Source organism: Lepisma saccharinum, chromosome 2, assembly GCF_977018435.1.
Source record: "Lepisma saccharinum chromosome 2, izLepSacc3.1, whole genome shotgun sequence".
NCBI classification, from domain to species: Eukaryota; Metazoa; Arthropoda; class Insecta; order Zygentoma; family Lepismatidae; genus Lepisma; species Lepisma saccharinum.
The window spans coordinates 37,998,017-38,022,709 of record NC_139230.1 but is presented as its reverse complement, the minus strand read 5'-3'; the positions used below and the strand labels follow the sequence as shown (position 1 = coordinate 38,022,709).

General features: G+C 37.6%; 1 protein-coding gene across 2 annotated transcripts in view; it reads left to right on the top strand.

The window, feature by feature from the left end:
- The first annotated feature begins 4,648 nt into the window (after nt 1–4,648).
- LOC145984405 (uncharacterized) overlaps nt 4,649–24,693 on the top strand; it is a 137,239-nt gene continuing 117,194 nt past the window's right edge. Inside the window, exons 1-2 of one of the 2 annotated variants that reach the window (XM_083118067.1) lie at nt 4,649–4,907; nt 17,629–17,792. In XM_083118067.1, the coding sequence (XP_082974193.1) occupies nt 4,745–4,907; nt 17,629–17,792 (327 nt within the window). In that variant the 5' untranslated portion in view covers nt 4,649–4,744. The remainder of the gene's footprint in view (nt 4,908–17,628; nt 17,793–24,693) is intronic. The other variant, XM_083118068.1, reaches the window with a different exon arrangement.

Genomic DNA, 24,693 nt, shown 5'->3' with positions numbered 1-24,693 from the left:
GCAAAAAAAGGAAGAAAAAGCTAATTTTGTTTCTTCGCTCTCCTAAAACAACCCAGTTCATTTAGCTTTACAGAATAATAAAAGTCCCCCATTGGATTATGAGGCAATATCTTATTGTTGTCGAGAAACAATAAAAAAATAATTTACAGTTTCTTGTGTAGATGTGAAGAGAATTGTTATCCTTATGACGAAAAGATTGGGGCACGTTTTAGAGAATAGAAGACTCATACAGCGGAAACAAAAACATTAATTTAAGTTCAAATCACAGTCGCCGTGCTGTCAATAGGCGATACTGGACTAACTTGCATTTATGTGTAACCACAGATAAACGTACTACAATACTTTTGTCTGTGGTGTAACCTTGGCTCTTCGAAATAACCACTGGACTTGCCCCACTCTGCCTAGCGGGAGGAATTAGCAACGCTAAATAATACATTATTATTATTTTTATTACTGCTACTACTACTAATAAAGGAAATAATAATAATATCAGCCTCAGTTTGTTAGCACGTCGTTCTAACAACAAAAAATCCTCAGCGTTAGTTATTGAACTGGTCACAGCCACCAATGGGCGTCGCCAGAAATTTTTCTAGGGGGGTTCGAATCGAAGATGTCGAGAACACCCCCCTTAAAGATATTGTGACTCAGACTAGTGGCATATGCAGAAGTTTGTTAAGAGGGGTTCATTTTTAAAATTATTGCATTATCGGTATTTTAAATTGTTATTATTATTAATAGTATTATTATTATCATTATTATCATTATATTATTACTACTATTAGTAGTAGTAGTAGTAGTAGTAGTAGTAGCAGCAGCAGCAGCAGTAGTAGGAGTAGCAGTTCTAGTTTAGTATATTTTAGCATCCAATAAATTTAGCATATGAATAATATAGTATTCGTTACAACCAAGCTTAGATCACCCTTTAATAAAGGAAAATTGAAATTGAAATAGAAATGATTGTTACTTCTAACATTAGTAGCAGTAGCAGTAGCAGCAGCAGCAGTGGCGGCGATTAGGGAAGAAAGGGGGGAAAGGGGGCGGCCCCTTAGTTTTCGCCACATTTGTTCCTGCACTATGCTAAACCATATATACAAATATACTGTCTTTGTGCCCTCCCCCCCAAGTTTTGGCACCTTACCTTCCCCGTTTTGGAACCCAATTGCCGCCACTGAGCAGCAGCAAACGCAGTAGTATAAGAAGCCTCGGAACGCAGTTTTTTTGAAGCCATACAATTAACAAATTTTAATTTCTCTTTAATTCTGTATTTTTTAAAAATACGTATCTCGCCATTATTACGTAATAATCAAAATCATACACACCTAGACAACAATTTGTATAAAATGGGTAAGGGACTTTAAAATAAGTAAGTATATTGTAGGACAAGCAGATTTTTTTAACGAGAACATTTGAGAAGAAACAGAAGAAATATTTAATGTAAAATAACAGTTGAAAACTACATGCAATTACCTAGTTCACTATTTGTAGTGCACGTGCACTCACTGAAGATGAAGAGTACTTTGCAAGTCTGGTTCTGCAGCAAGATTCCACACACGGTTCCTCACATTTCATGAAATCGCATAAATCTCACAGTTTACACTATCACTACACAGCACAGACATACGATATAATTGACAAAATGTATATTCATAGCATTGATTTTTGTTGAAAAAATGTTTTTAAACTTCGTATATCAAATCAAATTAAGATTTTTTTTAGTTCGTAGCTCAATCGGTATATTCTATTTAGTCATGGAGGAAGGGACGAATTCATTCTCCTCCCGGAGATGAAATTGCAGTATACTAAGTTATGGGGCAAAAGGACATAAGCCTACTATTTATACAGAAGTTGCATACGTCTGGAATCTCTTCCAAACACATCCAGGACATCAGAAATGAACTGTTTTTTCTTCTTGTTTCTTCATGCACAACCCTGTTAGTCGATCTTGAGACATGGTAGACCTTAGCCAAGTTTTCACACGTCGTAGTGTGCTAAAACTTCTTTCCACGCTGCACGTTGTCACAGGCAGTGTTATACAAATGATTATTGCTTCTTTTACAGATAATTTTTAAACAATGACACAAAATGAAGTGAAATAAAGTGCTTCGTTTATAAATTGCCATAAATTGAAATAAAGTAAATGGGAATTTCCAGGGGGGGGGGTCGACCGACCGGTTCGACCCCCTTCCCCCTGGAGCCCCCATGAGAGCCACCAAAGTATTTTTGAAAATATAAAGACTTGTATTGTTTCATTTTTGTTTGAGTTGGTGCTTTAAGTCCAGTTTATGCACAGTAAGGCTAATCAGGACTGGACCTACAGTTTAAAGTGGGATCCGAACCACACTATGTGCCTCCACAGGGTCTCGCACCCGGGACCCTTGATTACAAGGCGACGACGCTATCACTGCGCCATCGAGTAGGTCCTTTCATTTTTGTAAGTAGGTATCGAGCCATATTTGAATAATAGGTGTTTAACTTTCTCTCCTACCGTAGCGTGGCAGCCCTTTAAATGGTAAGGACTGTCCAAAGGGCTTTTCAGTGGGTGATACCTGGTCAGTGCCTGTAGTTCCATCGCCACTGTTTTCTGGTTTTCGAGACCGGATACGGTACTCTGCTTTCAAGCAGCTTTCAATTGTCTTGTTTAAATTTATATATTTAAATTATTTTTTGTCAGTTTACGTTGCCTATATTAACTGGAACGATTTCAACAAGTGCCGATTACGTAGACGATAAGGTATGTTATAACTTACAATTCATGGCCGTAGGCAGGAAAACATTTTCGGGGGAGTTCACTCATAATTGTTCTCATGGGTGTCGCAAGAAATTTGAATAATATAAATAATAGCAATAATGATTATTAATTAATAATAATAATTAAAATTTCATAATAAGTAACTAATTGATTCCAAACATATTATTATTATTATTATTAATTCTTATTATTGCTGTCCTTATATCCTTGAGGAGACTTTTCTAGTCTATCCATCAGAAGTGTGAATATGCAGCACAACTGTTTTTATTTATATTTTTCCTTACGTTTCATGCAGTGTGTACTGAAATGCACAGCTATTATATTTTGTTATTAAATTTTACGAATTCCTCAAGAAAAAGCCTTAAAAGTAAGAGCGAGAAATTTTAGTCATAAAAATTATGTTGTTTGACCATTCACATAAAACTTATTTTTTGAAATTTTGAAAACTGTGGAAACCAGTAATTCTTTGGATTAAATGGTAAAACATAACAGGTGCCTATAATGTAACCTCAATTTTTCGATCTAACGTGGTTTTTATTTGGCTCGAATACTAAGTAACTGGACTTTATTTCCTTAAACAATTTTCATCCTCTCCCCTTCCCCCAAGTTCTGGGGATGTAAGATATATACATGAACCTTTCGCAGTTAGAATCCCTTCCTCCGCCGGTCTCCATTGCTGAATGATCGGTGTAACTTGCTACGAAGTCACAGATGTCCGAAAGCTGGTCAAAGCATTGTGTTGGTTCCATCATCCATTTCCATAGATCATGATAAAGAAAGAAAACAAAGCACCCTTCTTACAATTTTATATATAGTACTTATATGCCGGCCTTCGTGGCGCTGTGCTAACCAACAAGGACGTATTTAGGTAGGTTGGACCCCCCCCCCCCAAGATTTACCAAGTACTAAAAAAAATAATAATGTACTTTTTAGCATTTGTTGCACTGTAATCCATGGTTATTTATTTCTCATGAACTTGGAAGACAAGGATTATTATATTGGGATCTTACTGCTTTGACGGACAGTACCAAAGAAGATTTATGCACACTACTACTTATGAAAATATGCATAAAATATTAATCTGGAACATCCATTTTTTATAATTCAATAAATATTCAATTCCTTATCTATTTAACATTGATTTGCTTGGTATTATACATATTTGGCGATCTTAAGTACACGCAAACTAGATAATAAATAATATATGCTGTTATATTTATATTCTTATACTGTCCTTTTAAGTATTGATGTAAAAATAAAAATGCAATATTAATAAATGTACATATTTTAATTAATATTTAATTTAATTGTTTTATTGTAAACATTATTATTATTTCTGGGACACAGTGAACTACGACGCCAGGTGTCCCGGGTTCGAATCCCTGCCTGGGCATGGACGTTCTTTGTGAGTGTCCCTTCATTAGTTTCATCATATCATAAATCATTCTCATCTTCGCGATTAGCAGAAAAGCGAAGTCAAATGAACCAAATCAATCAATCAAGTACTTATAAATTTTTCTATATTTGGTCAGATGGAATCCTCTTTCTCCTTTTTTTCTGAACCTAGATCCAATCCAAGCGAGTAGATATTTGAAGGAATTCCAAACCTACAAGAGTATGCAGCAGAAAATCTCAAACTTGAAACTGCGATTTTATATCACTTTAATTTTTGGAGATGACCTCGACGAATTATTGATTGCACTCTTGGCAATGGATGTAGGCCAATGCCCTCCCCGCAGGACGCGACCTACCTGTCACATACTGAAATTAACCTCACTGGTCCATGCCCATCCTAAACTTGGCACATCCAAGCTCGAGGTTACTACTACCACCTTGGCTGCTAAGAATAGCCAAGAAGTTGGACTAGGCAAGTTGGCCAGCTGGACACTGCACGCAAACCACAAGTGTGGCAGGATCTGTGGTGTTGTGCTCGACTGTCTTATCTTTTCTGCAAGCCCACAAAACAAAGGCAAGCTTCAAGGAAAGAGTGCTAACATGCCTCTTCGACACCAACCCCCTACTTTGCGGAGGGCAACCATGATAGTGATTGCGAAGAATTTCGAGGAGTTATGTTACTCGTGCACTTCCGCTGAGAGGATGACTGAGATGATAGACACAGAGGAGTATCTCAATTTCGAAGGACCTTTTATACATATGCGTAAGTAGGACTATTTGTAATTGTATGCACAATAGATTGTAAAGGACTTTCATGCCCCGTTGCATCAAAGTTTTACATTAAGGAGATAAGACCTTGCACCCTATTTGATGAGAAGAAAGCTTGAAATGAGAATGACCGGACAATACGTTTTGAGTAGCGTCCCGGGGTCGAATCCCGGCCTGGGTATGTATGTTCTTTGTGAGTGTCCCTTCATCAATTTCATCACATCCTCATTACTCATCCTTATCTTCGTAATTAGCCAAAAGTGGCTATTATATAAATAAATGTAGATTGTATGTATTATATAATATTGCATTTTTATAATGCTTGTGCAAAAAGCGAAGTAAAATAAACCAAATCAACCAATCAATACTATCTGAGTAAAAGAAGCGATCATTCTTAATTGACACTGTAGTCTCTGATATCTTTAGTACATCAATTAATAGCAACGTAGACTCCACCAATTACTTAGATGTAATTGAATCACGGCCGACCTCCGTGGCGGAGTGGTTAGCGCAGCGCGCTACACATTCCTTTTTGTGATTTGCTTTCTGCAAGTGTAGGATGTTATAGTTGAACTTTAGACTTAAGTTGCTGTAGAGGTGTAACTTATTAAATAGTTAAATTAGCTATATCTTGATGACACGTTTTGGAGATGCAATAAATATGACAGAAACAAGGAAACTATCTTCTAGAACAGAGTACCTACACTCTGCGTAGTATCAAGTAGTTGATAACATTTCTACATTTTTTTTGCATTAATTTTATTAATGTTTATAGAGTGCAACTTAATATCAGATTACGCAACTACTACCTGATCAATAAGCAATTGGGAACTTCAACGACTGCTATACCCTTACCTTTTCAGGTGACCTTTGTTTTCCTAACGGTCTCTGCCAACCAAGAGCACATCTAATGTTTGATTTCTTTCGGGAGAGAAAGATATCAATTTTTCTTTACTATCAAGCGAGAACAAAGACCAAGTTCTTTTCTTTCTGGGGTGAGAAGAGAAATTGGTAAGAAACAAGGAAATGTAAGAGACAATTGAAGATTAAAAAACACTTAAAGCTTCAGGTTTCTATTGAGTTTTTGTTTGTTCACATTATGCACAATAGACTAATCATGACTGGACCTGAAGTTTAAAGTGAGATCCGAACCACTATGTGTCTCCACCGAATATCGAACCCGGAACTCATTGATTACAAGGTTTGTAATCGAATATGTAAGCAAGGGTTGCTTTTACTGTCACTTTATACCCAGGCGTGCTACTCTGCATGCAGTACTGAAATAATAAAATGCGTCCCGCCAGGAACTTACCCAGGAACATTTATCACAAAGCAACAGCATAAACTACTAAATTTGACATTCTTGTAATGTAAGAATAATGTACTCAATGTTTACAAGTTTAAGTTGCCTTGATACAAACACGTATACTCTTTTGTTTTATATAACGTATATTTTAATAATGAACAGCGATTCTTCTTTATTTGCAAGTTTCTTATATTCAATTATGACGACCTTTATCAATTCCGAAGAACTTTCTTTCTCATCATGTTTTCATTCCACATTGGAAACAAATTTCATATTAACTCCTTCTGATGTTTCCATATCCACTCTTTTAACAAACCGACGTAATCCACTTAGGGAAAAATCCTTTTGATGGAAGATCAAGTTTTCCTGAATTTCAATTTTCTACTCGGATGGTCTGTAGGTGAAGAGAAAAAGGAAGATGCTGCGACAGGGGTGCTGCAATTAATGAAATGTATTATGAATGAAGCCTTAAGAGGTTCTTAATGATTCTAGCAGAAGAACGAGTGTTTCAGGCCAAGTCTATTTATTTATGTCTCAGGCAGACGCTCCTAAATACGAATAGAGACCCTGGCTATAGACGGCGACTGTGGAAAATATGATCAATTCAACCGCTGCTTGTTGGGTAAGAATTGTATAATCTGTGGTGTTTCACCACCACAGATTATTTCATTTCTCTGCCGTGGTGTTTTTTTCTGCCCATGCATTACAGAATTATAATTACAACCGGTAGCGTAACAAGAACAGGTGGGGGGATTACGGGGTCCTTTATACCCTGAATTTTTGGAGGGGTACAGTACCCCCTATAGCCATCAATCCACAGTGTACTCCTTGAAAATTTCTATGATAAGTACAAATAGTTACAGTTGGTTGAAGTATACTTCAACTTCAAATCTATAGATTTGGTAATATGAAACGTGTTTTCCCCATATTATCTCCAAAAAGCATACAATTCCTATTAGGAAAAATTATTCACATTAAAAAATTCTGACATATTTTCAATGTAGTTATATTTGTGTAAGAGGTTGCCAGAAATTTTAATTTCTGAAGAGCATGAAGTTAGATAATACGCTCCGAGTTTATTTGAAAGATACAGAAATAGAAAAGTCAAATGAACAAAGAACACGCTCTCTAGCTTCAATTTGTTCCAGGGTTAACCCAATAGTTTGAAAGCTAGAAGTTTTCAAAATGTACATAGTTTTTGCTAGTGGAAGCATACAGATTTATCAAATTCCATAATAATCCGAAGTAGGAGAGTTCATTGAGGCTCCTTCTTGTTCTGATACTCCATTCTCCACTCCAGCATATATTTTTTCTATTTCGGTTATTTTACGTGGCTCTTGTACCTCTTGGGTTAATCGCGACAATGAGAATGAATGATGCACTAACTGATGAATGGGAGATGATACAAACACAATGACCAAGCATAACTTAATAAGATTTCGAACCTGGGACCTTCGATTTCGTAGCACGTTACGCCCACCACTCCGCCAAGGAAGCCGGCATATACTGTATGTACATATGTTCAAATCCAGGCATGGGCATGCTGTTTGTGAGTGAGTCTTTGTGAGTGTCCTTCATCAATTTCATAATATCATCACTCATGCTCATCTTAGCGATTAGTCAAAAGTGGCAGAAAAGCAAAATATACCAAATCAATTAATCAATATATTTTTTGTTAATTTGCATTATATCATATTACAAATGTATTATATTACACAAAACAGTGTATAAAACAATTTTTGTTCGTCTTCCTCCACACTCGAGTAACTTTTTATTTTGTAAACACGAACGTGATATGTGATGTTGGACTATTCGAACAGGACTTTGTTCACACAGATTCCTATCGTTCATTTCCCTTAAATTTTCTGCGCTAGGATGTTCATCCAGGATCATTCATCATTCAATCGATCAAGGTAATCATCGCATTGGTTCTAGCATTTATTTTCAAGGTCTTTGATAGAAACAGTACTGAGCTTTATAAGTAACAATAATCAATGGCAACATTGAAATGCCAGTAAATGTTTATTACTATGTATAATTTGTGCAGACGTAAATCAGGGCTTGATCATCAACTTTATATGGTACGATAGATTTATCGATTTGTATGGTACACAGATTCCATGTATATGGCAGATTAGGAAATCGTTGTTTTGAAACACTACAACCAATCTGCAAACCAATCCGTGCCCTCTTGATAGTAGACAATAAAGATAAATCAAGAACTGACTTTATTACCTTTCTCATTCACATAATTTACGTCATTAACATTTGTGACAGGGAACTAAAGATGAGGATAACAAGAATTTGCTTTATTTGTGTATAGTGTAAGTTTCTCTTGTCTTCATAAAGGGAGATATGATAAGTCAGAATGAGGCGAACTGTACGAATATTACGAACTACCGATATAGAAATTATGTGTGTGACAAACATAATATAACTTAATGAAAGTAAACTGTGAATTGAAGATGTTTACATGCAAACAGTATAAAAGTACTGTAAGTGCAACAATAACACTTGCTTTAAAGATAAGTTCTCTGAAACTATATCTTCTGTGATGATTTCTTGCTTGAGCTAAAATCGTCAGCCCCTTGTGGCGTTTCAGTCAGCCTCTTGTAACTTTTATTGTGATTATTTACTAAACGAATAGATTCTTTAAAGTGGGGAGGCTTGCCAGATTTTGGTGGAATTTTAAGATTCAGTTAATTTTGAGATTATCTTCTTATCTGAAAAGCCATAATTTCTGTTTAATGTTGAGTCTACACAAGAAAATCATATTTGCTTGAGATAGGCCAAGAGCATACAGATAGGCGGAGGATTAGTGTCTTAGCTCTCGTGATAGAAAGTATACGCTTTCATGCCGTAATGTTGTGAGAGAAAAGACAAAGTGAAGGAGACAGATATGACAAAGTTGGACAGTTTGCCAGAACAAACAGCGAAATGTAATTAAAAGTTCATTCACCTACTACTTCTGAGTACACATTGTAAAGCTATTTTCATTGTTGGTCTGCAACGTTCAGTTTTCTTTCTTAATCTATTTTTGTATTGCTTTACACACCAGTTCCAACACATTATATATAAAAATGAATTATCGTCCTATCGTCAGATAATTAATCGCCAATCGCTAATTAATTCAGCTAATCTACCAAGCTACTGTTTATCGTATTCATTAGTGTAAATTTCCTTAGTGTTCTTTAGTATAAATGACTACAGCAGGCATGATAACTATCAGAGATGATTTGTGGTGTTAAATTAGGATAGTGTTTAGATCAATAACATCTATCTAGATTTATTTTTAATATTTATAAAATTGCAAGTTTTATAGAAAAAAAGTGGTAATTATTACAGACTTTCCAGTTCTGATTTCGATACTAACATGAACTGTTTAGAATTGACGATTTGCTTGTTTTCATGTTATGAAATGAAATAAAACTGATAAAAATACAAATACGATGGACATTTCAAAAGTTTTCCACACTGCAAGATAAAATCGAAAAACAAACGTATTTTACAAAATCACTTTTGACAATGTCATTTCTATTGTTTGTTATCACAGCTTCCAAAGGTTTGCGCAAGTTTTGTATTCCTGCCAGGGCGGCACCTTCATTGTCAAGCTGTCTCATTACCCGGATCACCTCACCGGAGCTTCTTCAACCAAAGTGTTTCCCACAGAGTGATTGTAACGAGCGTGGGGAATTATTACCCATCCATATTTATCTACAACTTGTACTGTATCGGCAACATGTGGTTTCACGTTATCGTACAAAATGAGGACCCAGCTGCAAGCACGTAGGGCCATTATTTGACTAATCTCTAATTTTACAGTAACTATTCTGTAAACTGAAGCGACTGACATATTAGCTTCGTGAACAATTTCCTCACATGTTTTGCGTTGATCTTTTTGCAAATCCGACCTTCACGGAAAAGAGCAGCCAGTGCTATGATCACACACATTAAGCAAAGCTTTGTGAATTTCGGTTGGGTTTTTCCCTCGTAAAGTTTTACTTTTTTTATGTAAGATCGCTGGTCACTACGTGAGACCTTATCCGAGTCGTTTTCTTCCATTTTACAGCACAATTGTTCAGCACAGAGCCAAGCTATCAAGCAAACGTACACACAACATTTTAGACTGAAGTTTAACTCACCACTGATGCAACCATCAGAGCGATCACGCCACCCTTACTTCCGCGAATGCGCAGTGTGCAAAGTTTTTGAAATGACCCTCGTATGTAGGAAACTTAATTTTCGCAGTCGCGATAACGCAAAAAGCGTTAATTGTTCTCCGAAATTACTTATAAGTGGATTACACAATATGCTAAACTCGGTTTTCATTCATAAGCCGACCTCCGTGGCGGAGTGGTTATCACAGCACGCTATAACGCCTGGGTCCCGAGTTCGAATCCCGGTATGGGCAAGGGTGTTCTTTGTGAGTGTCCCTTCATAAATTTCATCATATCATCACTCATCCTCAACGTCGCAATTAATCCATAAGTGGTAGAAAAGCAACGTTAAATAACAAATATCAAATCAAATTATTCAAACGAATTGCAAATTTAGCATATTCATGATTTTTAGTTTTTGTCGTGAATGTTATCACATTTTGCACATACTCTGTGAAGAACATTACGAATATCGTAAATTTTCTACTATGTGAGTTTTATTTCTAGCAAAAGCAGTATGTATAAATACTAGTAGTTACAATTGTTACACATTCTGACATACATTGCAAATCAGCTATTTCAGTAATAGTTTCCCTTCACAATTGTCCAACGATGCACTTTATAATCCAAGGTTGGGTCTCGCTCGAAAAAAATCCTTTCTACGTCTCTTACGTGTGAACTCCAAGAGGGCTTTTCTTTTCTTTAATGATGGCTATTTAACATTAACATTAATTTTCATTAGGTTACAATATATCTCACATGATCAAATACGCGTCTTGTAATCAAGGGTCCCGAGTTCCCTATCCGGTGGAGGCACTTAGTGGTTCGGATTCCTCTTTAAACTGTAGGTCCAGTTCCGATTAGCACACATACATGTGTGTATATATATTATCAAATCATCAATGCTATCGAAACGTACAAAAATGTTAGGTTAGGTTACGTCACTGTCAAAGTATTTATCAATTTCTTTGTTCGTTACTTGACAACTAACTGAATTATATTTACATTCACTCATTTCAAAATAAATAACTAGTTCCAGTTACGAACATGCGAAAGTAACTGTTATTTCCAAACACTACCGTAACGATCTATGAAATAATTAGAAATATCAATATAATGAACCACCAAATCCAAATCCCAGTTATTCAGCGATCATTTTCCAGACAAGAACTTGACAATCAGGAATGCAGTATCAGACATTACCTAAGCTTTTCCTGGTCACCAATGGCGTAAACATGTAAACAGGTGAAATAGGGTATGTTACGCTTCTGACACCCACAGCTATCCATTTCGCCCGAATTCGAGACTACAGGTAACTAACTCTTTCAGCTTTACTTTTTTGCTTCCTGTTTTCATTTCAAACCCGTCACTGCAGCGTTTGCTAAAAGTGCCCAGTTATGAGATGAATGAATAACCACCGGAACGATATTGACAACGCGTCACATGCTTTGACAAGCTGACTGACAAGTTATCCAAAACAACACTTACCGCGCTCATCTGGTGCAAAGTGGAAAAATAGGATGTAGTAAATAACGAATTCAAAAAAATATGTTAAAAATTAAAAATGCTTATTTTTTTTTTAAAAAAAATATCATTGGAAATAAAGAATTTTAATAAATAAGTTTACTTTAAAATTTGAAAAGCTGTCAATAACCATATCTTCTTTCGATATATTATCTATTTGAAATTTGTTGCTTCCAAACCAGAAATCTCGGGTTTGAATACCAATGAGTGAGCAATGTTTTGATGCTTATATTTTATTCACTAAAGCTATAAATATTGTACTACACGTTAAGAACAAATTAGTTCCAGTTCAGAGAAAGACCAAAGAAGGGTGAGATACATACAATAGCCTCTACAATTTTACCTTATATACATAGTATAAGAAAGAACGAAGTTTGGAAAAAAGTTAATAGGTCTGAACTTCATTCGTAACATAATTGGCTTATGCTACTTGAATCACAGATATAGAGATGCTAGTCTGTGTAAAGCAACATCATTAGTATTTTAAGTAAATTAATTTAAATCACAATTTTACACATTTTTGATCGTATAGTCTTCAGATGTTATGTCTTCAGTTATGTTTCTACTATACCTAGGTAGATGTACTCAAGATATTGTGTAAACTAAAAATAAAAATGTACATTTATATTTTTTAAAGTTTCATGAAGAATTGTTGAAACTCTATCACACAGACGGAAAAACACGCACGCACCCCCACCCCCTGCACACACGCACTTTTTGCTGTACCGACAGACTGTAACTAATAGGACTGATTGCAAGCCAAGTCTAATAACAACGAGCGCAATAAAAATGTATGTTGAAGTATGTGAAGAAATTACGTGAAGTATTGGAGTGAATTTAATTGAGCGTTCGTTTTAAACGAGAGTTGCATGTTTGTGTAAATTCCACTGGTACCAACTTGATGGACACCCTGTATAATGTGCAAAAATTACATACACTAACATTGAGCAAATGAGGTTCTAGCGAAATTCCTTTCTATATTTGCTCTTTGACGTTGCCGCCTTGCCCACAAATTTTATCCTAATTTGTCACATTTAACATTATAGAGACAGGTTATTGGATATCTATTAAGCACGGATGAAAACTACACGTTCCACCTATTTCTCGAAGAGTTTTTCGCATAGAAATTGAACTCTCTCCCTTTTCCTTTAAAAGCAAAGAAAACATGAAATGCATTTCGTTGGACAGAATGCAGGTTCTGTGTTCGTTTCTCGTAAGTGGTTATAAACTAGCAAATGCCACTTTCCAGACGAATGTAATATTTTATCCTTTCCCCTCTGTGAAATATTTTTTGGCTATTTGAAGGGCAAGAAACGTGCTTTGACACCAGGTACCAGGTGCCAGAGGAGCAAGATATACGATCTAATATCAGTTGCATGGATGAATGCAGTTATGAATGTTCCTCTCCTTTATGTTTTTGAAGCATCATGCAGTTGTAACACAGCTGAGCTGTGGCATCTGTTAGTTGACGGGACCTTCTTATGTCTGTATACTCTGTCCCGACTATCTCTGGAACAAGGCCGCGCATAGCGACAGAGAGGGGGGGATCGAGTGGGTACAAGCTGTTGCGAAGGCTAGTAACTGCAGTCGCTCCCCCCTCCACACAATCCACTTCCCTCTCAAGTGTTCATTGGCCGTCTTGCGTCACTACTTGCGCTGAGACTTGTTTTCGCTCGCTTGCTCCAGAGATATCCGAGACAGAGTATAGAAATCTCGGCGCGGATGGTTTTCAAGAGCGCCATTTTCAAGACAAGAAAAATAAGACGATAAGTATTTGTCGTAGAGAGTTAACGTTTGATTCATTTGAGCTGTGCAATTTTGACATCCCACCTCCTAGGAAATACAGTTGGAAAAAGAAAAAGAAAAACGAGAATTTTGCACAAGAATTCCTCTTCGGCAAGCCCCGGAACAATAAACCAAAATAAGCAGAAAAATTGTAAAGTGCAGTATTGTTATGGGCCCAGAATTGTGCAAAACTAAGTTGAAAATCGTTTGATATAGTTCATCGTAAAAAAGATGTATTATGCAAGAAAGCTAGGTTAATACCGACAGTTACTATGTGCGAGAAGTACGCTAGGCACTTGCATTTCACAGGTAATTATTAATCACTTATAGGTATATGCTCGTACGTACATCTGCCCCTACAGACAAAAACAATTTTACTGACCACGTGCTATTTAAGGGGACAAAAGGGGTGTACCACACTTTAAAAAATTACATTTGTAGGAAGGTTTCAGATTTTTTTATTTTTGTTCTTCTTTTAAAAAGTACTTTAATTATTTTTCTTTGCGATAACTATGAAAGAGTTTTCAACTAGACTGTGCACGATTGTGGGTACATTGTAGTGAATCATCGTAGATTTTTTTTCTGTTCACTTAGGTTTATTGTGGGTACAAAGCGGAGCGCTGAAGAATAATGTTTGTTCATCTTCTTCTTCTAGCTGTGTTTGTTGGGAGGTGGGATGTCAAAATTTCCCTTCCTGTGAAAGCTCGGGCCTAACCTCCCAAATACAAGTTTCAACTCTCTGCGACTAATAGCCCACACATCCTACGATTATTGTTGTACAGTCATTGGCAATATAAATGAGACACCTGCATTTTGAAATACTCTTTTCCCTGTAATGTGCTTGATTTTTTTTTATTTGATTTGATGTTTTAAATCCACTTTATGTGCAATAAGGCTAATCGGGACTGGACCTACAGTTTAAAGTAGGATCCGAACCACTATGTGCCTCCACCGGGTATCGAACCCGGGACCCCTTGATTACAAGGTGACGGCATGCAATGTGTTGTCTAACTTTTGTTTGACAATCTTCGGCGTTGGTCGAGCTAGCTGTTGAAAAGTTACTGTTGAAGTTCGCTCATCCCCATAATGTTAGGCAACACACTTAACGCATTTATAGGGAAGCGAGAACTCCAGGATCCATTTGTCCCATTATTATTGCCTGTGATTGTACATATCTACACACTTGAAGAGCCCGCGCTTTAATATACAAATCGACAATAAAGGAAACGCTTTTTGACAAACTTACAATAATCGTATTGCGTTGTCATTCAAGTATGTCACCTTCATATGTGTGTGCGTGTGTGGGAGGGGGTGAAATATCTTCAGTAGTTTTGGAGAAATCTATCTGACACAGAGCAACAATACATGTTACGACCGCCCGCTAAAGAGCTACTTTAATTAACCAAAATCCAAATATACTTTTTAAACGACAAAATGTACAACGTACTCAGTATCCGGTTTCATAAAATACACCAAAAACTGAAAAAAAGTTTGAAGTGATCAGGTTTTTGTTAGTAATTATGAATCACTCCGTCGAACAGTAGTTCCGATCTTACGGAATACTGTATTTAAAAGTACATTTGCTAAAAGTGTGGTGCTTCTGTTGTATAAACTTACAACAAACAGTGGTATGCCTAGGGATTTTGTAGGTGGTTGTTGATCCTTTTTTTAGCAGCTAGTGCTATCTTTCTTAAGTATTAAATCTTCTATTATTTTTTCATACGGAAGATGAATGCATGTATAGGGTATTACCACCATCAACCCTTTCCCTTTTGAGGGGTCCCGGGTTCGATACCCGGTGGAGGCATGTAGTGGTTCGGATCCCACTTTAAACTGTAGGTCCAGTCCCGATTAGCCTTACTGTGCACAAAGTGGACTTAAAACGCCAAATCAATCAATCAATCTAACCTTTCCCTTTTGAACACATCATTGTGATCAAGATTACATGCAGCTGCTTTTGATAGAGTTTTTAAGACATGATGTCTTGAAGAAATTCTAAAATTTTAAGTGACGTAAAAACATTTTTTGTTTTCCATCAAGCTCGAAAGTGTAAATACACAAGCTGTTACATTTATTACTTGTGCCGTGTGGGAACAGCTTGCTGAGCTAGTTTTGTCCGCTTGGTCAAAGTATATCAGCGTTTACGCCGTAAAATGGAGACATCTCCGTTATTTAGTCCACATGGTTGTCGTAAAAGTGTCATTCCATTTCGGAAGGGCGGGGGTGAGGGAGGGGAGGGTTAGTGACAGGTTTTGCGGCCATCTATGATTAACTTCAAGGGAACAAAACAGCACAAGAATGGCATCCTTAGAGGTAATCAATGGCAACTTGTCAACTTTTATCTTTAAATAAATTCTGTGATGAAACAAGTCCGAGTTTAAACTTTGTTACAGAATACGACACGTTAGGTCTTACTTACTTCTAGTACTTTACGCGTTTTTAGATTATTGCTTCTATGATTTATGGGTATTCGGTTCGTCTGCTCTGAAACAAAGCTGCTGTAATGAGAATATAAACACTTGTCTTAACTACACACATGACATGTTACAAGGACAAACGTAAGTGCCGTGAAGAAAGTGTACCACTTCATCTTTTACGCAGTATCTGTCAAAAGTTGTTTTGATGTTGATGTCAATCATTTTATGTTTCTGCGTTCCCTTATTTTCTTTATGTTTTTGGTGAGTGAGAATATTGTGTTAGAAGCATATTTTATACAGGGATTGACTTATGTTGTCTTGGGCAAGTTTTCATTCTTTACTTCCTGTACGCAATACTGCTAAAGAAGTACACTTGGTGTTGTGACTTTCTCTAATAGTTTTAACAGTTACGATAAAGATATTTCTAGCATGAAAATTTTAAAGTTTCGCCACCTATATATGATGTAAGGCATTGAAGTACTGTGACAATTGCTGCAGAATTAATCTATTATGTGTGTAATTCACATTGTATGCTTACTGTATGAATGTTGTCACACAAGTGTATATTTATATTTCCGCTGCCTTCAGGTAGTGACTTGTTTACGAAAGATTGTTACAACGTCTTTAGTGTTAAGGTTCTTGTTGTTTATATTTCTCACTTCTTAAGGTATTTGTTTTGATATCTCTAAGGTGGCTACTTGAAAGGTCTAGTGTGCAGATGTTATTACACTTTTGAGAATGATATTTTGACATTTATGGAGAATGAATTTCGCTGTGGTGTTTTATATGTTTAACTTGAGTATAGCTGCCTCGGCTTCTGATCATGCTGAGTGTTGGATTCGTGGTCTCGCCATTAAAGAATCCGGGTTTGAGACCTGACACTTTATCGTGATCGCCTATATAGATGGACGACTTAAAAGTAAGAAAACATTAAAAATAATAAGATAACAATTTGAGTCAAATATTCTTCGTTTGTTAACTCGATCAACTTAATTAGAGCTCATACACAATTTTACAACAAGGCTTACCCTTAATTACGTTATACTATATGTTTGAAACTTTCCTCCTAACATTGACATTACCTCACTCAAGAAAAGAGCTATGTTTTTAAATTTTCATTCATATTAATTTGTATTATTGAGTAAAATAAGCAACCGAATAAAGAACAACAGAATAATCTCTTTGCTACTCTACTCTGCAATTTTCTTATAGTTAACTTAACAATTATACATCTATATTTGCCTTCGTCCACTGATATTAGTTGTTGTTTAAAATTATGATGGGAGTGTCACAACTCCCTCCGCATTAGACGATAATCAAAAATAGAAGTAACGTAATTGTTCCGGATATTCGAACATCAATTCCCCTAATTTGGAAATGAAAATATGTCTCTTTAAGCGACATTGACGTTATAATTTCTATTATAGTTACGTTGTAATTTATCGTAGTAAATATACATTGTAACTTTAGTTACTAAATTGATCGGATGAACGGGAAGCTTAAAAATGTCCTCTGTGTTTCTTGTAGCACCCAGTCTCTTGGAGGACATGATGGATGCTATATTAGAGGTGAAGTCGCTACACAGAAAACACTTCCACATGCTGGTGCATCAACAACTGGAGAACGCGTCTCTAAATTTTGGGGTGGGTGACGTCTTTCACGGCTTTCATTTTATCAAGGAAAGGTGCAAGGTAATACAAATTAAATAAAGGTTATAAAGTATTTCTTTTTTTAAATATTCGTGTGTTAGATAAACCCTACCAACCCATGACTTGTACCTTATGCACGCACCTATTTATATACTTGAATCTACCGTTCTTCTTAGGTGAGATTATGATATATACCAGGTGTGTGAACTATCGACGTGCGTTAACTCGTCTAGGTAACATAAAATTACGATGATGAAATAGAATATCGCCTCGGTATATGACATGTAGAATGATATCAAATACTCTTTATTGTCTATCCTTAAATTTGCATTTGTTTTCAGTTGTTGAAACCTTGAAAACTAACACTGTACCTATCTTGTGTGTTGCTTATTGCCCAATGCAAGTATGAACACTTCCATTACTACATTGCCTATTGAAGATTAGACCAAGATATTTCTATGTTTACTATGTGGATATAATAGTAATAGAAGTACACTGCAAAATAATACAGTTACAAATGGAAATTTTGGAAACTAATACAGGAAAAGTGAAAAAGTTATGCTGAGCCAAGGAAGCTGATGTATATGGATAACTATTTTTGCTAAGTTAATATTCTACTTTAGTATTATAGACAGCTTCTTCTGTAAAGAAGTAGTCTGCGGACTCTTCCGGCAAAATGTTGTTACGTACTGTATTTCCAGTTATATGTTTTTCTTTAGTCTCACGTCAGGGCCAGGGCATTTAATTAGAGACATTTCCTCAGTAATAATTTATAGAAACTTACGTAAGTGTAACGCTTGGTTTCAAACATAAAAAAAAATACAAAATATATTACGAGAAAGAAGTATAGCTGAACCTCGCCCAGCAATAAAGACAATTCAATTCAATTCAATAGTGGAGAAAATCCCCTGAGCTGTTTCATCACATAAAATATTTTCAAATGTATATGAACCATCTATCTTTTTTTCATCAATAAATCATGATCAACGATAAATATTTCCTTATGGAAACCAGAGAGAAAAACTTTGAAATGCTACCTAGCTTTAAAGCATAGGCATGCAGAATTAAGTTGGATAAATCCATTTTCTCTTCACATATTAACACAGGTAGTCTTTAGCAATAAGAAATGCTGGTATATATAAAAAAAAACTTTCCCACCCTCATACGTAAATAACAGAACCAGACAAAATAATGTTTGCGCTGTGATGGTTCGCACATGGCGGAAGAATTTCGGTTAGATCCTGCAGCAAGTGCTTGTCAGTTTGGTTATCCTTGCTGATATTTTAGGAAAGGTTGTGTGATTAATGTAGCATATGACGCTGTTTCACTTCTGTGCAGATGGACGCTAGCCAAGCGTCTCTATGAAAGTATCTTGTTCATCAGTTGTCCTTTGGTGATATATACGGGTAACAAATTCTGGAACTAGGATATCTGAATTCTGGAATAGGGTAGGGGAATTGAACTGGAAATCGAAAATCTTTCTCAGCTTTTCCATCACTTACATGCTGTGAGATTCATACCCGCAGAGACAGACATTCCACGAATAACATTAAAGTCCGTTCAGGTAGAAGTGAACAGAATATGTTGTAGTCATGAAGGATTCTTCTCAATTTGCCACGACATATTCAGAGCAACTGATTATTTCTTTCATCTAGTTAGAGCGCAATTCGCTGGTCATATGTTTAAGACAATTTTATATCCTCCAGTTTTACGATGCTATTATCCGAATGATTTGTTCTGTTTCAGAGCTTCAGAAAACGCTTGCAGGCCTCATATTACTGAGTGCTGTTGAATATTCTTTAATATTCGGTTCCCAGCCTCAGACAATAAACGGTTGTCTGGCGACAGTGCTAGGGCGGGGATGAATGAAGCACAGGACGTAGGAAGTTGCACGAGACAAATGAGAGTTTTATGGTCAAATTAAAGAGAAATAATAAGATAATCCATGTGCGATGGCAAGAAAATGAGGAAACGGGTCTCATCGGAAGGAAAAAGAGAGCGTGTTTTTTAAAAAGTGGAAGGTATGAATAGTCCTTTATCATGTCTTGACCCCAATTGAAACGTTATTCAGGTGACCCCAGAAGGTTTCAGATAAACTTGGTTTCCTAACATGTTTGATATGATTTGATTTATTTTACATCGGTTTCCTGCCGGTTTTGGCGAATCGCGAAGATGAGGATGAATGGTGATAAGCATACTGCATATTGACGAAATTATAATAGAAGTCGACGCTTAGATTACAAGAATATCAGTGATAAATGATCAGGTACCCTTCATAATATATAACCTATATGGCCAGCTTATCTTCCATCATATTATCATAGACTCTTAGGGTTCAAGAAGTTAAAAGTGCGCCTCCCCGATGGCGCAGTGGTAGCGTCGTCGCCTTGTAATCAAGGGGACCCGGGTTCGATACCAGGTGGAGGCACGTAGTGGTTTGGATCCCACTTTAAACTGAAGGTCCAGTCTCAATTAGCCTTACTGTGCATAAAGTAGAATTAAAACACCAACTCAATCAATCCAATCAGATCATTTAAAGGTTGCTTAAAGCACTGCGCTAGTTACGTTCGCTAGTTACGTTTGATTGTTAAACGTCATGCTTCCTCCGGAGGTCTTAGGTTCGAACCTGAGATAAAACACGAACATGTGTCATTGTGTTCGGCCCATCTTTTATTTCGTCAGTTCATCATCATTCCTCCTTATCGTCACGATTAACCTAAGGGACAAAAAAGCGATATCGAAAGATAATCCAAAACAGAACTGACATGTGAGTATTCTCTTTAAGTGTTATTTTTCTCATTATATGTTGCTCCTTTCCTTTTATGATGTTGACTATTCTCACTGCTTGGGAGGTGAAGGGGTAGTTAACGTAACTTCTATGTAAAATACAACCCCCTCAACAGAAACATATCAAATATTTGGATTTGATTGCTTGATTGATGGATTGATGGATTGGATTTGAAATTTGGGTGCGTCAGCACTTAGGCTATTTTGCACCCGTCATATTATACGGGGTTTGCCCCTTACCATAACTAAGATATAACTAATATAACATAACTGTAATGACGAGGGTCTAAAATATTCTTACTTTAGTTAAACGCTGAGGTTGTAAAGGGATATTCAGCACACAAGGACAAAACTCAGGACAACACACACACAGCCATACGAGGATTATGCTGGCCGTAAGTCCAGACACCAGAGCCTCGTTAGTCTCCAAAATGCAGTCCTGGGTGTACTACCTGGAAGTGAGGTTGACAATCGGGTGTACTACGTGGAAGGATGACCCCTTACACCCTTTATCAAATTTGATTGATTTGGTGTTTTAAGTCCACTTTAAGTAAGGCTAATCGGGACTGAACCTACATTTTAAAGTGGGATCCGAACCACTATGTGCCTCCACCTGATATCGAACCCGGGACCCCTTGATTACAAGGCGACGACTCTACCACTGTGCCATCGCCCTTATCAAATATATGGAATAACATGATGTACTCGTATGCTTAAGCGTTTCCCAACAACCATGCTATTGAAAAGTATAATACCATAAAGTAACACAGTTCTCATGTTTGTCTGTTTTATCTGTTATTGAATAATTTATGAAACGTGGCATGCGAACAAGCTCTAACTGTCCATAAAATGTGTTGTAAAATTGAACAGAAGATTGATTGATTGATTTGCTTTATTTTAATACGCTTTTTGTGCCACTTTTGGCTTATTCGCGAAGATGGGGATGAATGATGATATGATGAAATTGATGAATGGAAACTCACAAACATCAATGCCCAGGCCGGGATTCGAACCCGGGACCTCTTGAATAGTAAATAGTAAGAGGAATTATACAATAATGATAAATTGAGATTGCAAAAGCAGAAATATGACATAAAGAATGGTTACTCAAGAATAATTATGCATTTACTCAGCGAAAAGAAGATTTTCCTTCAACTTTTATCTTGGTTTTCTCGATGAAATGCTGCCCGACCCTGTGGCCGAGTGGTTAGCACATCGCGCTGCGACGCCAAGGGTCCCGGGTTCGAATCCCGGTCGGGTATGGTTGTTTGTAAATGTCCATTTTCATCCATTTTCATCATTTCATCACTCATCCCCATCTTCGCAAATTAGCCAAGAGGCACAAAACGCGAAGTAAAATAAACTAAGTCAATCAATCGATGAAATGCTATTCAGGATCACATGGTGTGCTTTAACAGCTGCTCCAAATGTGGATGTTGCACGTGCACTTTGGGAGTGTTTTGAAATGTTTAACGTAGAACAGTGCTTGGCATTGTTATTTCAGTGCAGGTCTATAGTTTGAGTCAGGGAGATCATTATTCAGTATTGAGTGATGCAAGAGTGTGTATTCTTTTATAAAACTGTTGTAAGTGGGACATGGAACGCACAGTTCATACAAATATTTTTGTTCTGTACCAATTCTTGGGTTTTATTTTTGGCGCTCACACAGGGTGCAATTTCAAAGATTTTCATTGATGAGAACATTTTCATTTAAAACTGACTTGACGAAGATCCTAATAAATCAGATAAACCTAATAAGTAAATATTCTCCCTTGCTGTGAAAGAAGAAATACACAGATAGATCAATAGCAACTGGACATAATGTTTAAGGTGGGATTCGACCTACCGAATGTCGATACCTTTTCCATATAAGCTTAAATTTTAAGCTAAAAATAAACAAATATTCTGTTAAAAGAAAAATTAAATTATTTGAAAGTTACAGTGCGAAATACAAGATATCAATTTATAATAAATAAATTTCAAGCATTCATTATAGGGCCTTATCGTGGCATTATAATCAAGGCGTCCTAGGTTCGATACACAGTGGAAGTACTACATAGTGGTTTGTATTCCACCTGTACTTTCAGTCCCGATTAGTCTCTCTGTGAATAAAGTGGATTTGAAACAAAAACGAAGTTAGATCCACTAATTTTCAGGCAAACTAAGTTATTGAGTCGTCGTTTGAACTTTCATAAATAATCAATATGTTAACCTTTCTTTGATTTTCTGCTATATGCGTTACCTTTCAGTTGAAAATGGCTAGCACCTCGCGCTACGACGCCAGGGGTCCCGGGTTCGAATCCCGGCCTGAGCATGGATGTTTGTGTGTGTGTGTACATTCATCAATTTCATCATATAATTCACTCATCCTAATCTTTGCAATTACAACCTTGGTGACAATGAAGTTCGACCAGAAAGGAATACGTGATTAAATGCACAGAGACATAGGCGGTGGAAATGGTGACCCGCAGAAGTGACGCATGTGTGTAAGAGGAGACGTGTGAGCAGGCAAGAATCGTGATCCCAGCATGTTGCACCCAAGGTCACGTAAAGAACGAAAACGGGGAACAATACGCGTGACATTGAACTTCGATCAGGCACCAGACCCACACGGTAAAATTCCAGATAGTGGTGCATTCGACGGAAGCATGACGTCACGGACACGATAAGGGAGTCCGCCGTATATAAGCGCGTGCTGTGCACCGAGGAACCGCAGTGCATCATCACCATGGCCAGGGGCAAACCTATTAACAACACCGTGAGGAGAAGAGTGGTGGAGTTGCAACGGGATGGACTCAGTGAACGAGAAATAGGGCGCCAACTGAACTTACCAAAGTCAACCGTCCACTGCATCATCAAACACCACCAAAATACGGGTACTACAGAGCCTGGTAAGGCCCCCGGTCGAAAACGCCTGCTGAGCGTGCGTGACCTACGGATATTTAGGCGTTATATCCAAACCAACAATCATGTTTCTGTGGCCGAATTACAACTGTGGACTCGAGAACGCTTTCACATTGAAGTGTCAACCAGAACCATTCGCCGTTACCTACAGCGATGCGGTTACCGAGTGTACAAGGCGAAACGTAAACCCTTCCTTTCCATGTTGAACAAAGGCAATCGACTACGGTGGGCACGAACGTACCGGGGATGGACATTTCGGCAGTGGAACAGGGTTTTGTGGACGGACGAATCCATTTTCAATGTTGTGTACGGGAAAATACGGAAAACAGTCATTTGTCGGAAGGAGGAACAGAATGAAGCAAGGCCTCCTCGATGGCGCAGTGGTAGCGTCTTCGCCTTATAATCAAGGGGTCCCGGGTTCGATACCCGGTGGAGGCATAAGTGGTTCGGATCCCACTTTAAACTGTAGGTCCAGTCCCGATTAGCCTTACTGTGCATAAAGTGGACTTAATACAACAACTCAACCAACAAATCAACCAGAATGAAGCAAAATGTTATGCACGTCGGGTACAGAAACCTGCGTCGGTGATGGTATGGGGATGCATGACGGCATCTGGGGTTGGCCCACTACACGTCCGTGAGGGCATCGTGAATGCACACGCGCATACACGCATACTGGAGCGGCATCTTCCCACAGTGCGAAGGCACCTGTTCCACAGGCGGCGTCTCATCTTTCAACACGACAATGCCAGGCCTCATACAGCGAGGCTGACAAGAGAATGGTTGACTCGCCATCACGTGCGAACTCTGCCATGGCCACCATCGAGTCCCGACCTCTCGCCCATTGAGAATGTGTGGCGTGTTCTTAAGCGACGTGTGCAACAGAGGGGACCCACGACAGTGGCTGCTCTTATCGCCTGCCTGCAGGAAGAATGGCACCGCATTGATGTGGAATACCTTGAACGACTCGTCCGCAGCATGCCCCGACGCATTGCCACAGTTATTCGCCGACGGGGCGGCGTGACACCATGGTAAACAGGATCCCCTCTAACAGTGGTCGAACTTCAATGTCACGTGTAGATGGACGAAAATGTTTTATTTTGTGTGGACACCATACATTGCTGCGTTGCAGCGGAAATTTATGTTTTCCTTTGTTCCATGTAGCCTGCTGAATAAAATATGTTCAGCATATGCATGTGTTCTCCTTCTTTCACAACGCACTCCTATATTTGTGACTGGTCGAACTTCATTG